The 17482-nt window shown below is 37.8% G+C and overlaps 1 protein-coding gene across 1 annotated transcript in view; it reads left to right on the top strand.

The window, feature by feature from the left end:
• DNAH5 (dynein axonemal heavy chain 5) overlaps nucleotides 1-17482 on the top strand; it is a 200866-nt gene that overhangs the window by 114298 nt on the left and 69086 nt on the right. The window contains exons 52-55 of the mRNA XM_065873626.1: nucleotides 1768-1940; nucleotides 6795-6925; nucleotides 10400-10553; nucleotides 11077-11344. Of these exons, the coding sequence (XP_065729698.1) occupies nucleotides 1768-1940; nucleotides 6795-6925; nucleotides 10400-10553; nucleotides 11077-11344 (726 nt within the window). The remainder of the gene's footprint in view (nucleotides 1-1767; nucleotides 1941-6794; nucleotides 6926-10399; nucleotides 10554-11076; nucleotides 11345-17482) is intronic.

Here is a 17482-nt window from a genome sequence, read left to right as displayed (position 1 = left end):
GGGGCACTGTGGGGAATAAGTGAAATGTTATCTGTGGATGGCTTGGGCAGTCCGTGGCTTCTACTCACTGCCAGATGAAACAAAGCAAAACTATGATAGTTATTACTCGAGTATTCCAGATGCTGAAAATAAAAAGAAAAACCTCACATCCTCTGAGAGGGCTGTTGAATACAATTAGAAAGAGGTGGGTGATGTTGAGGGAAGATTTTGTGGTTATGGTTCCATAAAAAAATTGAGATATATTACTTATGAAAAGAGGTAGGGCTCTAATTATTTTTTTCCTTCAGAAATAACTGAGCTTAAGTAGAATATTTTTCTTTCATTTAGAAACCTCTTCTAATACTGAGGAGGAATTTTAAGTTAACTTTCATATTCAAAGAGGCATGTTTAAACACATGCTATTTATATCTTCTAAATGATTGAAAATGACCAGGCAGCCTCTTACTAGATTAGATAAGGATGTATGTGATCTGTTAAGTTTCTGAGTGACAATTGCAAAGGGAGGTTTATTGCTGGCTATGCAGTTGGACTGATCCTTCCACAAAAAGAAGCTGATACAGTTTATTTTTAATCAGGCCATACACGTCCAAAAATCATGTAAAGGTAAGAGCATTTACAAGGTAATTAGAATTTATGTATTTTATTTCCTCTAATTCAGAAGGGTAAGTAACTAGATTAAGGTTTTCAAGGAGCAAAGCGCAACTGCAGCATTGTGGGGCAGGGGCTGGAGGTGGGGAGTTTGGTTGGGGGCGGGGTGAATGAGTCTAGAGGGAAGCACAGAACCTTTCAGTGACTTCAAAGCACTTTGTCAAAGCTTGAAATGAACATTTATGAAATAAGGAAGTGACTATTGAAATTCAATTAGTGGGAGCTTTGCAAATGGACCAATCCTAATAATTATGTTAAATCAATTTCCTTGCTTTGTCATAAAAAGTTTAAAATACTTTATATTAGGACAGGGTCAATTGAAAGTAATTATGTACTATTAGATTGGGAAGATCCACTCACTCTTCTAGTACGCAGTGAATTTCTAGGTTGTTACTGTATCAGTATATTCAACTAATGTTAACTGATAGTGAATTTACCTGTGCCCAATTTAGCTTTTTCTTTGGCATTATGCTTTATAGTCAAAGTTGGAAAAGTACTAAACTGGTATGTTATGTGTTTCTAATTTTAAAAAAGTTTAGTGATTTTAATACTTTTCCCAGTGAGATAACTCAATGTTTATTTATTTAGGGAATCATTGTTTCTATTTTCTCTCTACCCTTCACTTCCATTCCCCCAAATTCACTTCTATTCTCACCACTAACTTAAAATTTCTGACTCAGAAAATTTTCCTAAGCAAATGCAGTGACCTTTTTCTTTTTATTCTTATTAAAAATAATTTAATTTTTGATTTCTCTTGTTGATTTTGACATTAAATCCCTACTTTTTCAATCTTCATTAGCGAATATCTCTGGGAAGATCCTTGAAATGCCAATGATCTATTATGGATTCAAATTAAATTCAATGTATATGAAATTATTTGAAGTTGACCTTTTCTATACATTTAAGAATTAAGACTGCATATGATCACAAACATCCTAATGCTTTTACTACTGTGTGCTTTCCTTTCTTTTCTAAAAATACACACTCTGACATTTGTATAAAAATCAGTATTATTCAGTGCTAAATTGTAGAGCTATGAGTGTATTAATTTAGGTTGAAGGAAGTGGTAAAGTCCAGTGATTTGAAGAAACTTAATTGATTTTTCTTCCCCAATTCCAGGTGAAACATCTGAGGAGGCTGATACTGAGATGCCCAAAATTTATGAGCCAGTTGAATCTTTTGATCAGCTGAAGGATCGTTTGAATATGTTCCTGCAGCTCTATAACGAGAGCATCCATGGCGCTGGCATGGATTTGGTGTTCTTTGCAGATGCGATGGTCCACTTAGTCAAGGTCAGTGGCCACGCCCAGTAGCACCCCGCAAAATGACAGACACTTGTCTTTACTCCAGAATTTTTTCCCTCCTCTTTCATTTTCTTCTTCTAGGAGAAAATTCAGTTTAAAAATAAACCCAATGCTATATTCCAATTTAATTTCTGACCTGGATGCAACATGTCACACCTATAGGTTTAAAATCAGGGCAGGTGTACTTCAAATGCGTGATATGATAATTTTATTCACTGTTGCTATACTGCTTCCAGCTCAGTGTTTTCACTACATAGAATGAATGTGGTTGACATCTGAGTTCAAAGCACAGGCACAAAGTCTGCTTATATTTTGCATAATGCAAAGGATAACTATAAAAAATAGTACATTAGTTTTGAGGACATTATGCTAAGTGAATTAAACCAGTCACAAAACCACAAATACTGTATGATTCCACTTATATGAGGTCCCTAGAGTAGTCAATTCATAGAGACAGAAAGAATGGTGGTTGCTGGGGGCTGAGGGGAGGTGAATGAGGAACGTTTAATGGTACAGTTTTATTTTTGCAAGATGAAGAGTCCTGGAGATGGATGGTGGTGATGGCTGCACAGCAGTATGGATGTACTTAATGCCACTGGACTATAGTCTTAAAAATGGTTAAGATGGTAAACTTTATGTTGTGTGTATTTTACCACAATTAGAAATAATAATTAAAAATAGTGCATAAACAGTTGATTTTGAGTTGGGATGAAAATTCTGTTACAGTGAAATCCACCAGGAAAGTACAGTTGCCTTTCTACTTTGTCATATGAGTCATTACAATTTCCAATCACAGTAATGATTGACGCTCAAAGGTTATAAGTAAAATATATTATTTACTTACATGATCTAATTTATTGATGGTGGGAGATAATGCCATTTAAAATTCGTCGTTGATATTCTCACTTTATTGATGTCAATTATTTTTTCAGACTACATCCTTTTAATTAGAACGAAGACAATTTGAGGCTGTCTCCCATTACTTAGGCTTAACCATGAGGAACAACCTCACAAGTTGTCACCTCTAATAATTACAAAATCTTAGAACTGGAGAGGGCTTTAGAGGTTACTTAGTCAACTCTCCCTCTGAAAATTGAGGAGGCCAGACTAAGTCCGGGAGAAGGAGGAAAACAGAGAGTGTGTTCTGAGGTTGGATGTCCCCAGCATGAGGACACTTAGCTTGGAAACTGAATTCTCAGAATCTGAGATATCTACTGAATTATGAGCGCAAATGTTCTTCCAAAGCCAAATATAAATAACATTTTGAAATTAGCTCCTAATTTATAGTTGACTAAAAGTCAAAAGGAAGGATGGAGATACTATCATATTTAATGATTAAAAGGAAGAAGACAAAAAGAATAACATTTTCTAAATAAATAATATCAAAGGCAACTTCATGACTAAGTGTCCATGGAGACAAAATCTGATTGGCTTGGGATTCCATAACAGCTTAAATTGAAATGAGGTTATTTATGTTAGTCTTGTGCTTGAGGATGTTCGTTAGAAATGTTTTTTTTCTGGGTTTTGCAGCACAGATGATGCATTTCTTCACTTTGGGTGTGACAGTAAAGGCATGTATGCCTCAGTACAGGTCCTTGACTGTGTTTTCCCTCACTCTCAGCCTCTAGTGTGCCTGCTCTGGGATTGGCCAAAGAATCCATGATTGGAGTTTCTGAGCTAAAATGCTACATTCCTCACTGTGTTCTAGGCCAACCCTCTCTTCTATACTCTTGCTTTCTGTGTACAGTTACATCCAAACTCTGTCATGTGGGTGTGAGCCTTGAAATATGTGACCTAGTTATAAGACATGATAGAAGCCAAGAGACAGGATTGAAGATGAAAACTGCAGCAAAACAGGATGTGATCTGAATCCAAGTGTGTTTCTTAGTTCCTTTCTTAATCAAAATAACAACTTTCTTTTAAAACCAAGAATATCTCTGCGATATCTCTTTTGCCTCTTTCGTTAAAGTTCAAATCATGGTGTGTATTGTTTTTCACGATCTAGTCCTTGCCTACCACTCTACCCCTTGTGCGTGGTGCTCTGCTTAGGGTGTAATCCAGAAAAATCAACTGCTTGTGCTTAAACACATCCTGATTCCAGAGCACCTCATCAGTGCTGCTTCCCAGCACGTGTTGTGTTGTGTAGAATTTATCTGTTTGTATTTGTCTTTTCTGCCAGGCTGTAAGCTCTGTGAGGGCAGGCACCCACTTTATTCCCCTTCATATTCACAGGATGGAGTATTGCTGAGACAGGCACACTTGTGATGCTTGATAAATAGGTTTAGAATTTAGCCAAGTCCCCAATATGGCCCTAAACAATGCTTTGCACCTTATTTCCTGATATTTCCATACCTGGTACTGAAGTTCCCATCCCTATGAGGACACCTCAGTCCTTTTGCTGATTCTGAGACTTTGTGCATCCCATTCCCTCTTCTTAAAATTTAGCTCACTTCCTCCCAGTGTGCCATTTTCTTTGCATCATAAACTTCTAGTTATCGTTCAAGATCTAGATCAAATTCCAGCTCCACACCTAAGACTCGCCTTCACAAAGCAGTGTTGTTTCCTTTGCATTCTTTCCAGTTGCCATCATTCCTATCCACCCCAGCATTCACCATGGGGCATTATTGCATGTTTCTATTGATAGGTCTCTCAGGATGTGAGCACCTGTAAGGCAGGATGGGCATTATTAAGTTTTAAAATATTTGCTAAAGAAATTAAAAAATGAGTATCCGTATGTTCCGATCTATAGATAATAGGACGGGATTGTCCCATTTGAAGTTCTCACTTGACTGTGTTTTCTCTTATAGTTTCTGTTTTTAACTAGATTATGAGTTTTTTGAGTCTGCTTTTAAAGTCTTCTATTTGTTTATATATGATCATTTGTCAAATATGTTTTAAGGGCTTCTCATGTGCTAGAAACTGGGAATGGAAAACTTTAGTTTAACACCTAAGCCCAGTTGCAGGAAAAGGTGTTGGGATGAAAGTTCCTTGTACTTGATTAACAACAATTATTTAAAACCCTAATATATTCACCAGCATCAACTAAAGGAAATGGTTTATGAAAAACAGTTATATATTTTGAAAAAGTTAACCAAGAAACAACACAGATGATTCTAGGATGGCCTGCAGTAGCTTCTTACCTGTCTTATCTATCTATGCCTCTTGAAGTAACACCAGGGAAAGAGTAGGAATAGACACTGGCAAACTCCTAAGAATTCTTGCCAGTACCACTCCTCCCCTGCCTATAGCAACTTAGGAGAGCATCACATGGAGAGGATGAGTAGGAGGCTGGAAGAGCAGAGCATATCACTTACTAATCTTACCGGGATTGGTGGACCAGGTTCTTAGGTCCACAACAAAAAAATGGTCTGCATTTCCAAGGGCTCACACTAAATTGGGGGATATAATCCAAAAGCAGTGGTAGTCCCAATAGGAATAGGGTATAGCCCCTGCCAGTGGAGGGAATCCTGAAAAAGGATGTTTAACAAAACCTTGTCAGAATGCAGAGCCGAGGTTGTGCCAGAAGGCTTCTGCCAGCACCAGAGAAGTGATCCTTTCTCAGCCCCCAGATAGCTTTCTATCATTAGTTTAGAGAAAAGCTAGCATTACAGCAAAACTGCAGGCTCAAACTGCAGTTAGGAGGGAAAGACAGTCATCGCATAAGGTGAAAAATGCATCCAAGAGAATTCTACAGCGAATTCCCTTTAGGTGGGGTTGGAGACCTGATGGTGAAAGTAGTTTATCAAATACAAATAAAGCCAAAGAATCATGGACTTTTACCACAAATATGACCTGGAATGGTCTGGGATTACTGACTGGCATAGAGTGGACTTCTGGTCTACCCATAATCACTTAGCAGATACCTTAGGTATCACTATCTTTGCCAAATAATAAGAAGAGTGTTTATGCTTATTTTCTTCTTTTTAAATTCCATCATCTATGCCATATTTTGGAAATTTTCTTGCCTTCTATTTAAACTATGTTCGTTTTCAAATGTGGAGGATACTCTAATTAACCTTGTGTTCTGTGTTCCAAGGATACACATTGTTTTGAAATTTCTCCTCTTTTTCCTATCCTACTGAAGTAGATTGGCAAACTAAAAGGAAACCTCAAAGTCCCCTTTATTTCTCTCCTTGAAAACCCAGAGCAAGCCACAGTCTGGGCTGTCTGATGACTTTTCTCTACTGGTCTCCTCCTATCCTAGTTTCCTAAAGGCACACGCCCCGCTCCCCACCCTGTCCAATACTTCTTAAACACTGTCATATTTCAGAAATGCCTTCATTAGTCCAACCAGTATATCTTTCTATTCTGATCCTAAGACATGTACAGCTTCTAAAATGCTTATACAGGCATACCGTATTTTCTTGCCCTTTGCTTTAATGCACTTAGCAAATATGCAATTTTTTACAAATTGAACGTTTGTGGCTACCCTGTGTCAAGCGAGTCTATTGGTGCCATTTTTCCAACTTTTGCTCACTTCGTTTCGCTGTGTCATGTTTTGGTAATTCTCACAATACTTCAAACCCTCTACTAGCAAAAAGATTATCACTCACTGAAGGCTCAGATGATGGGTAGCATTTTTTAGCAATAAAGTATTTTTCAATTAAGGTATGTACATTGTTTTTTTAGACATAATGCTATGGCAAAATTAATAGATAGTGTAAACATAACTTTATGTGTACTGGGAAAACAAAAACTTGCTTTAGTGCAATATTTGTTTTATTATGGTGGTATGGAACTGAACCTGCAATATCTCCTAGGTATGCTTGTGTTGAATAAATAGGAAAAAAGTGGAATATTTGCACATTAAATGATACATGCTTTTTCTGTTTCATATTCTAGATCTCACGTGTCATTCGTACTCCCCGGGGAAATGCCCTCTTGGTCGGGGTGGGTGGATCGGGAAAGCAGAGCCTGACCAGGTTGGCTTCATTCATCGCTGGCTACACTTCCTTCCAGATCACTCTGACAAGGTAACACGCTTTCGCTTTAATTAACCTGAAATGGATTTTGATAAATGGTTCTCAGAAGCCACTTGGGGTTAAGAATGCGTTTTTCTTATACATAAGGGAATCATAATTGTTTTTCTTCTTGAATATTGACTTATTATCCTCCCTTTTCAACCTCTGTCATAGACCATGAACATTTCACATGAGTGATTTACTTTTGAAACACTTTAGCCTCTCATTTCAGTGAACAGGTGCCTCTCTGTTTTCATGTTATGCTTGATTTGAGTATTGTGTATATTCCTTTTAGTGCATTTCAAAAGAAATTTGTCCCTACTAAATGTTAATTCAGGTTTCAAGAATGTTATTAAACTGGAAAAACAGATGAAAAGTTTATGCTGATTTACTCATTCATACATTTAAAAATATTCATTGAACACCAACTGTGTGTCAGGCACTGGCTCAGTGCTGAGATCCAGGGTAAGCAAGATAAACCTGGCCTGTGTCATCATGGAATTTACAGCAATTCAATGGGGACAGTTGAGCAACTCACTCAATAAGATGTGATACGTTAGGTGCTCTCTCTGATAAGGAAATAAATGCAGACCAGACCAGAGTCTGTTGAAACATGAGGGAAGGACTCCTAATCTTGTCTAAGGGATGGTCAGAAAAGGCTTCCTGGAGAAAGAGATGTTTCAGCTGAGACATGAATATGAGTGAGAATTATCTCAGAGAAGAGAAACAGTAAAGACTGTTCCAGGCAAAAGGATCAGCACATGTGAAGTTACATTTGAGTGCCTGGAAGCAGTTAAATATGGCTGGTATATAGCATAAGGTGGGAAGTGGGAAAGGAAGAGAAATGGAGGTCTTTGAAGGTATCATGAGGAATTTGGACTTCATCCTAGAGCAGTGGGAAACCATTAATGTGTCACCCCTTGGGGAGGCATGTCACATCTGCATGTGGAGAAGGTGGAAGAAGGAGCTAAGCTGGAAGGGTTATAAGCCTGTCTCAGGGATCTCAGCAACAGATGGTGGTGTCCCGAGGGGTGGAAGTGAAAGAGGAGAAAAGAGGGAAGATTCAAGATATCCTTAGGAAGCTGGAGCTTTTGGACTTGGTACATCCTGGTTCTGGCTTGGGAAACTGGATAGTTGGTGCTGCTACTCATCAGGGTAGGGAATCCCAGAAGAGTTGTCCTCGGACATGTGTGTGCAGTGCGGGGAGAATTAGGACGTGGAAAAGGAACATGTAGAGAGGCTAAACAGAACTTCAGGATCAACCGAGATAAGGCGAGAAGCAAGAGGCCAGTTTGGGAAGTTTATTTGGGCTGAATATTATTAGAAGTTAATTTCTAGGTGTGAGAGTCCTGCCTGTCGGGCATTGACGAAGCATTGGCTTGGAGCTGTAGGCAAAACATGCTAACTGATCTATCTCACTGATGGAGGGCCATAGCCACCTGCTGGGATAAAGGTTGGAAATGATTAAACATTGGGTTTGGAGATCCGAATACTCAAGTTATTGCACCTTTTATTTGGTCTAAATTACTGGATTCTGCTTGGAGAATCAATCTAAAACGTTACTGTGTCTCTCAAGTACTGAAACAGAGAGAAATAATCTTAGTTGCCTTGTGTATAATTTTTCTAGTTTGTGGATAGAAGCAATGTTAGATAAAAGATAACCTGTACAGGAAGGGGATTGAACGCTGAGATTTTTGTTCCTAACATTTTGTATAAAACCTTATCGTTTTCAAAGCGCTTTTACACGCGCAAGCTAATTTGATCTTCAAAAGAACTTTGTGGCTTTGTGGGTTAGCAGGACATATCACAGCTGAGGTTCAGAGAGGCTATGATTTGCCTGAAGTCCCAGATAAACCTGGGAATTAACCACAAGATTTCTGGTTTCTGGTCTGCCGTGACTTTAACTATACCATGCTGCCTCAGAAAACATACCTTACGAGTCCTCTCTTTGTGATAAATTGGTTCCTCTGTGGGTCATATTGGGACTGCTCCAGTACTGATGAAAAGGAGGGTCAGGGCCTTCTCTGGATTCTCATAACCTTCCAGAGACGATCCTACTGCCTTAGCCTTTGCATAGCCGCATGACCAAGGCTCAGGAAGCAAGGGCCTCTCCTTTGGGAAGCACAGCCATTTGTTAGATGACTCAGGTCATATTATTTGAGGCAGGGCGGTCCTTGAGATCCAGGGGACTGGACTGAAAGTTTTCCCCATATCACAAGAAGCTGGGGAGAGCTATTTTCCTTTGTCCTCTCTCTCCCTCCCCACCCTTCTTCCTTCCTTCCTTCCTTCATTCCTCCTTCCCTCCCTTTCTCTCTTTATTCTTTCTCTCTCTCTTTCACGGGACTGTGTCTTTGAATATTTTTTCTGGTATCTCAGATCTCACTTTTCTAGCAGTCTTCTTGAAATATTGATGCATGGTAGTGGTATTTCTGGTTCTAGGGTTTAGGTTTTAAACGTTAAAAAAGCAGAGTATAGAAGTTGAATATTTGGTAGCTTTTTAAAAATCAGAAGGCCATTTGCTCTTGTGCTCTGAACTCTGAGTTTATTTAATGACACAAAATTCAAATAATAATTTAGTGAGTCTGAGTCTCCAGGACTGGAATATTTTAATTTTTACTTTTGGTAGTAATGGGCTACTCTATATTGTCTAACATTTCGTGATTGCAAGTTGACTTCCACTAAGTGATTGCTTTGGATGTGAGAGACTTAGAGTGGGATATTTAATGTTTCCAACGATTCTACTATAGTGCACTGATTGCTCAGAAAACTCTTTCATGTGACGTCCAAAGATGCAATGAAAATAGTTGTGTTGGGAGTGAGGAGGGTGGAGTTTACGGTGGGGCATTGCCCTCAGCCCGTATAATGAAGGCTTGAAATGCTTTACTTTAGATTAGTTCAGTTTATGAGGTATCTTCTAAAATATCAATTGCAGATGGGTGCTTAGTAAATATTAGAATTTGACATTTCCCTTACTTTTTTTTTTGCCGTACGCGGGCCTCTCACTGTTGTGGCCTCTCCCGTTGCGGAGCACAGGCTCCGGACGCGCAGGCTCAGCGGCCATGGCTCACGGGCCAATCCGCTCCGCGGCATGTGGGATCTTCCCGGACCGGGGCACGAACCCGTGTCCCCTGCATCGGCAGGCGGACTGTCAACCACTGTGCCACCAGGAAAATGAAACATGTATATACATTCTGATGGCATTATGGTGTGGTTAAAAATTATACTTTTGCTTCAGGTTGATTTTTCACTCTAGATGTTTTTTGTGTGTAAAAATATAATGTTTTATAAAATGTGGAGTCTTAAAAATTATTTTAATTTCTGCAAGTAAATATAATGAACAAGTAACATTTACATATAATAAAATACCTGTCTGATGGCACAATATCAGCATTTTTTGTTAACCAAATGGCATAAAGCATTGTTATAAGGGTCTTTCCTTCCCATTAACATATTTTAGCCGATGACACGATGACAATATTTCTTTAGGTCCTACAACACATCAAATCTGATGGAAGACCTGAAGATTTTGTATAGAACAGCTGGTCAGCAAGGCAAAGGAATCACTTTTATTTTCACGGACAATGAGATTAAAGATGAGTCGTTTTTGGAATATATGAATAATGTCTTATCATCGGGTGAGGTAGGAGCTCATTTATTCTTGATGTGTTTTGCCTCTTCAGATTCCCTCCAGTGTTAGAGCTCTGTGTATTTCCTTCCGTTAAAGTACTGAATAAGTGCTATTATTGGGATTAGGTGGTCAGTAGGAAGAATGGGTTTTTCTGTTGGGTTTTTGAAGAATAAAAGTCCCAATCAAAACGTGGAGCTATGCATTGAAAACGTTACTGAAAGCTCCAAGTGAGAAATGGAAAAACGGAAGAAGAAGGTTGTAAGGAAAGCTGGTTGGATTTTTGATATGTCCATTTACCCCCTTAACGGGCTATGACTTTCCAGTCAGTAATAGAATCGTCTGTGTATTTTAAAACACGGTTTAAAATTCTGTCTAATCTTCCATCCTATGGAACATTAATGCTTCTCTTATTCTATACATGAAAGGTGAGTTTAAGGACACAAATGAAGGAAAGAGATTATACATATTGAGCTGTATATTTTGATCTCTTTTCATATGCCTGTATTGAATTTGAACGTCTGCACTTTTCTCAAAGGTCTCCAACCTATTTGCCTGCGAAGAAATTGATGAAATTAATAGTGATCTCATATCAGTCATGAAAATAGAGTGCCCCAGGCGCCCTCCTACGAATGGGAACCTGTATGATTACTTCATGAGCCGGGTCCGACAGAACCTTCACATTGTGCTCTGCTTTTCGCCAGTGGGGGAGAGATTTCGAAATCGCGCTTTGAAGTTTCCTGCCCTTATTTCAGGATGCACTATTGACTGGTTCAGCCGATGGCCTAAGGATGCCTTAGTTGCTGGTTAGTGTGGTGGAAATTTTTATATCAGAGTTTCTGGTTTACTGTGTGTGTGTGTGTGTGTGTGTGTGTGTGTGTGTGTGTGTGTATTTATATTCTGTGCTCTTTGCTGTCTCTCTACTGGATTGAGCCAAAAGTCACTTTGTCCAGGGTTTGAGGGTTTTTGCAAGACTGTGCTCTCTCTCCTTTGGCAGCATTTTTTTTCCTACAGCGTGATTATCAGCGAATGAGATCTTCAGTCTGTGCCTCCTTGGGTTAATTTACGGTGATTCTAGTGTTTTCACTGTGGTGGAAAGCTTTGTCTCAGTTGGTCCCCAGGCCGGTTCTAGGATGTCACAGGAGGACACTGAGGTTTTGATCTCATTTGTGTTCTTTTTTAAGTGGGTTGGCCAACCTCAGAGTAGTTTAAGCCAAGTATCTCTTGGACGTTTCCTTCTTGTGGCTGCAGTGCTGGAAATCCAAGAGGAAAATGTTGTCAGCCATCCTCTGATGGCTTCTGTGCCTGAAACAAGATGTTAAACAGAGACTTCTATGACTGGAGCCCTTGCTGCTTCTGCTTCTGTCTAATCTTCCATCCTGTGGAACATTAATGCTTCTCTTATTCTATACATGAAATTGAACACAAAAGTTGTATAGGAGATGTTAGAGATCATCCCTTAAGTTTATGGTTTTTTCAGCTTTTGGTGAGAAATTATCTGTGGCTGTTTTAAAGGATAGAGATAGTTAGGTCTCACCTCTGACCTATTGTAGCAGAACTTCAGAAGAACCCTGATTCAGGGCAGTAGTTTTCAAACTTCTTGTCTGATTATTGTGTTGTCATAATAATTAAGAGGAGTCTTGTTTTCCAGTAAAACACGACAGGTAGCCCTAATAGATAAAACAGCGAAGAGCAGAGGACAGGAAGGACTCTGAAGCCTCACCCTTTCACGGTGCTGCCAGCTGCTTCTTCCGCATCTGCCTCTCCAGCTATGTGTACTCAGTTGGAGAACGATTGATTAACTGTCTCCTGCCCTTTATAGATGGAGAACTGGGGACAGTGGAGCTGAAGTAATTATCAGAGGTACAAGAAGCCAATAGCTATAGCCAGTGTGTGTATATATACACACACATATATAGTATATATATTCTCAGCACACTACTCTTGATAATAATGGTGTTTCTGATCTGTGGCTTTTAAACACAAAATATTTTAATATATTTGAAGTACAAATGTACAGTGTTGTCTCTTATAAGATTTGAGAAAACATCCATGATTTAAAATGTTAAGTCCTGTTAAAATTTGAATACAACTAAGGGTAAAACTTTAAAGTTCCTTGAAGTAGGATATAAATGCAGAGCACAAAACCACAGTAGTTAAGAGCTATTTTAAGTTTACTATGAACTGTGATAATTAGTACGCAAGTGGTTTGTAGAATATCACGTAAGGTATTATTATTAATAATAAAAATAATTTCAGGTGACAAACACTGTAATATACTATAATTAGGATGACTTAATTTAAATAACGGAGCCCTTCCTGGCAAGTCTTTATTTCAATTGTCCCTTCTATTGCAAGATAAAAGGTTGTTCCTTTGTTGATTTCTCACAAATCTTCCCCATTGTTTTAAATCTCATTGCATCAACCCAAGCCAAGGTTACATAGAGGGCAGGGAAGCTTTCATTTCTGTGTCAGCAGTTCCTAGCAAGTGTCCTGACTTTCATGCATGCATCTATTTTTTCGTGTATTCAGAACATAATTATTGAGCTTCATACGTTATTTATGGAGCCAGGCTTATTGGAGGGCAAGGCAGACTCATTTCTTTGCCCCAGATCCTCTTCCCTGGCAAGCTCATCCACAGGCTCCTGTGTAATATGCCCCATCAGTTTTTATCTCTGGTCTCGTCTGTCCTCTGGCTTGAAATCTGTGCACTCAACTGCCTGCTTGATACGTTCTTGTAGATGTTCCATAGGCTGCTTAAACTCAAAGTGTCTAAAACTGAACTGGTTCAGCTCTGGTCACTCTCTCCCAGGAAGTCCCACGATTGTCCATGAAACTTGGCAACAGAAAACTCTTTGTCTTTAACACCTTTCTTTTCTTCAACTCTCAAGTCTGCTCCATCACTAAGTCATGCCAATTTTGTCTCCTAAATATTGGTGGGATCTACTCAACTCTTTCCCTTTCACTGGCATCCTAGGCCAAGCTATCATTGTAACTCACCTGGAAAACTTAAAGAGCTTTCTAATGATCCCTCCTCCTCTTTCACCTGTCTCTCATCCATCTCACGATGCCGACAGAACAGTGAGAAAAACATAAACCCAGTCACGTTGCTTTCTATTTAAAACCTTCCCCCCGCTCTTAGAAAAAAGCAGTCTCTAGCTTGGCCTTCAAGGCTGGGAAAAGCTGACCCCACCTACCTCCTCAGCCTTACCTGAGGTCACTTTTTCCTCCTGATCTGTTCTCCTTGATTCTTGAATATGGCCTTTTTTTTCACATGCAGTGCCCTCCTCCCTCTGTCTGGATACTCCTGGCTCAGCTAAATGTCACTTCCTCAGGGAAAACTTCCCCTGTTCCCACCCACTCCCAACACCCCCAAAGCCAGTTCCACTGTTACATATTTCACAGCACTCTGTGCTTTTGCTTCCTGGGACTAACCACAGTTTGCAATTTAAGTACTTAGTTGTATGATTTGATTAATGCTTATCTGTCCTGCTAAACTAAAACTCCATGGGCTCAAGGACTACATGTCTTTGTTCACAATTTCAGCAGCCACCAGTATTCAACACCTGCAGTGTTCAGCCAATGGATCAGACTGTCAGAATTCATCATCCTTCAATAATATGGCCCTAACTTACTTGCAGTCTTCTCTAATCCAACACGAACATTCTCTTGGTTTTTTTTCAGATATACATCTTTTGTTTGATTTCTGAGCATCCTTTAATCATCTTTATTCTTCCACACATAGTCCCCCTTTATCAAGAATCTTCTCTCTCATCTTTTTTATCTAAGTTCCAAAGCTTAATCAAGACCCATCAGATCCTTCACTCTTCCTTTGTTCGCTTAGGAATATTTTTTCCACATTTTCTTAAACCTCCTGTATCTTTAGCACTTAAACTTTATATAATGCACCTAGGCATTTCAATCTTTTCAAACCTTTTGATAACCAGTGAGTTTTTGTGACTATGCCTCCAATCTAGTCTAGTAAATATTTACAGCCAGTATACTACATGAATATATAGTACTGTGATAGTCACAGTAGTGGATAAAATAATTATAAGACATGAGACATACCTCCTTTCTTTTATAAATATAAAATCTTGTTGGGAAAACCAGCATCTACACTTAATACCAACCTGCCTTATGTTATTTTGAAAGAATACCATCTGTAGGTATTGGAAGTACTTCAATACATTTAGGGATTTAAGTGTTATATATTCTTTTTAGAAAATTAGCAGGAAGCGTTCTAGAAAAACCATTTACATTGCTTTTATGATCCTGATTCTGAATCAAATTATTATCTCCAGTCACATTAATGAGAAAATATATCATTTTTAGCATATTTTATTTATATTATAATAAATATTTCCTATAAAAGTATTAAATTATTGTGTATTTTTCTAATTTATTTATTCCTTAAGATATACTTTATTTTAATTTTTTTAAGCCACTTTATTGAGGTATGGATGACATAAAAAGATCTGTGCATATTTAATATATACAACTTGACAAGTTTGGACATAAGTATACACCTGTGAAACTATAACCTATGCCATAAACGTATCCATTATTACCTCTAAAAGATTCCTCCTCACTTGAATGATGAAGATGATAATGATTGTTTTGTGATAAGAGCACTTAACATAAGATATACCCTCTTAGCAAAATTTTTTGACTATACAATACAGTATGGGTAACTATAGGCACTATGGCATACAGAAGGTCTATAGGACCTATTCATATGTATAACTGAAACTTCGTATCTTTTGACCAATACCTCCCCATTTCCTCCTCCTAGCCCTTGGCAACCACCAGTCTACTCTCTGCTTCTATGATTTGATTATTATTAGATTCCTCATGTGAGTGACATCATGTATTATTTGTTCTTGTTGTCTGGCTTATATCACTTAGCATAATGCCCTCCAGGTTCATCCATGTTTTTGCAAATGGCAGAATTTCCTTCTTTTTTTAAAGGCTGAATAATATTCCATTGTATGTAAATACTGCATTTTCTTTATCCATTCATCCGTGGATGGACACTTGAGCTGTTTCCGTGTCTTGTTTATTGTGAATAATGCTGCAGTGAACATGGGAGTGCAGATATCTCTTCAGGATCTTGATTTCAATTTCTTTGGATATATACCCAGAAGTGGGATTGCTGGATCATATGACAGTTCTATTTTTGACTTTTTGAGAAACCTCTTACTGTTTTTCATAGTGGTTGTACCAATTTACATCTCCACCAGTAGTGTACAAGGGTTCTCATTTCTCTACATCCTGGCCAACACTTGTTATCTTTTTTTCCCCTGATAATAGACATCCTAACAGGTATGAGGTGATATCTCATTGTGGTTTTTTTAAAAATTTTTTATTGAAGTAGAGTTGATTTACAGTTGTGCTGGTTTCAGGTGTACAACAAAGTGATTCAGTTATATATATATATATATATATATATATATATATATATATATATATATATATGTATATATTCTTTTTCAAATTCTTTTCCCATATAGGTTATTACAAAATATTGGGTATAGTTCCCTGTGCCATATAGTAGGTCCTTGTTGTTTATCTATTTTATATATAGCAGTGTGTATATGTTACTCCCAAATTCCTAATTTTTCCCTCCCCCCCCTTTCCCCTTTGGTAAGTTTGTTTTCTATGTTTATGAGTCTGTTTCTGTTTTGTAAATAAGTTCATTTGTATCATTTTTATTTTAGATTCCACATATAAGTGATATCATATATTTGTCTTTGTCTGACTTACTTCACTTAGTATGATAATACCTAGGTCCATTCATGTTGCTGCAAATAGCATTATTTCATTCTTTTTTATGGCTGAGTAGTATTCCATTGTATATATTACCGCATCTTCTTTATCCATTCATCTGTCGATGGACATTTAGGTTGCTTCCATATCTTGGTTATTGTAAATATTGCTGCAGTGAACATTTAGGTGTATGTATCTTTTCAAATTATGGTTTTCTCTGGATATATGCCCAGGAGTGGGATTGCAGGATCATATGGTAGAGCTATTTTTAGTTTTTTAAGGAACCGCCATACTGTTCTCCATAGCGGCTGTACCAATTTACATTCCCACCAACAGTGTAAGAGGGTTTCCTTTTCTCCACACCCTCTCCAGCATTTATTATTTGTAGACTTTATTTTTATTATTTTTTTATATTATTTGTAGACTTTTTGATGATGGCTATTCTGACTGGTGTGAGGTGATACCTCATTGTAGTTTTGATTTGCATTTCTCTAATGACTAGTGATGTTGAGCATCTTTTCATACCTTTGGTCAACTGTATGTCTTCTTTGGAGAAATGTCTATTTAGAGCTTTTGCCCATTTTTCAATTGGGTTGTTTGTTTTTTTGATGTTGAACTGTATGAGCTCTTTATTTTGGAGATTAATCCCTTGTTGGTTGCATCATTTGCAAATATTTTGTCCCATTCTGTAGGCTGTCTTTTCATTTTGTTTATGGTTTCCTTCACTATGCAATAGCTTTTAAGTTTAATTATGTCCCATTTTTTTAGTTTATTTTTTATTTCCATTACTCTAGGAGACAGATCCAAAAAGATATTGCTGAGATTTATGTCAAAGAGTATCCTCTGTACTATGTTTTCCTCTAGGAGTTTCTCATTGTCGTTTTGATTTGCATTTCCCTGATGATTAGTGATGTTGAGCATCTTTTCATATACCCGTTGGTATTTATATTCATATATCTTCTTTGGAAAAATATCTGTTTAGTTCCTTTGCTCATTTTAATCAGGCTACGTGTTTTTTGCTATTGAGTTGTAGGAGTTCCATATATATATATATATATAAATATCTATAAAATATATAAATATACAAAAATATATATATTTAACCCTTTATTAGGTTTGCAAATATTGTCTCCCATTGCATAAGTTGCCTGTTCATTTATTGATTGTTCCCTTTG

This window comes from Phocoena phocoena, chromosome 3 (assembly GCF_963924675.1).
Source record: "Phocoena phocoena chromosome 3, mPhoPho1.1, whole genome shotgun sequence".
NCBI classification, from domain to species: Eukaryota; Metazoa; Chordata; class Mammalia; order Artiodactyla; family Phocoenidae; genus Phocoena; species Phocoena phocoena.
This window is presented reverse-complemented; position numbering and strand designations above follow the sequence as displayed.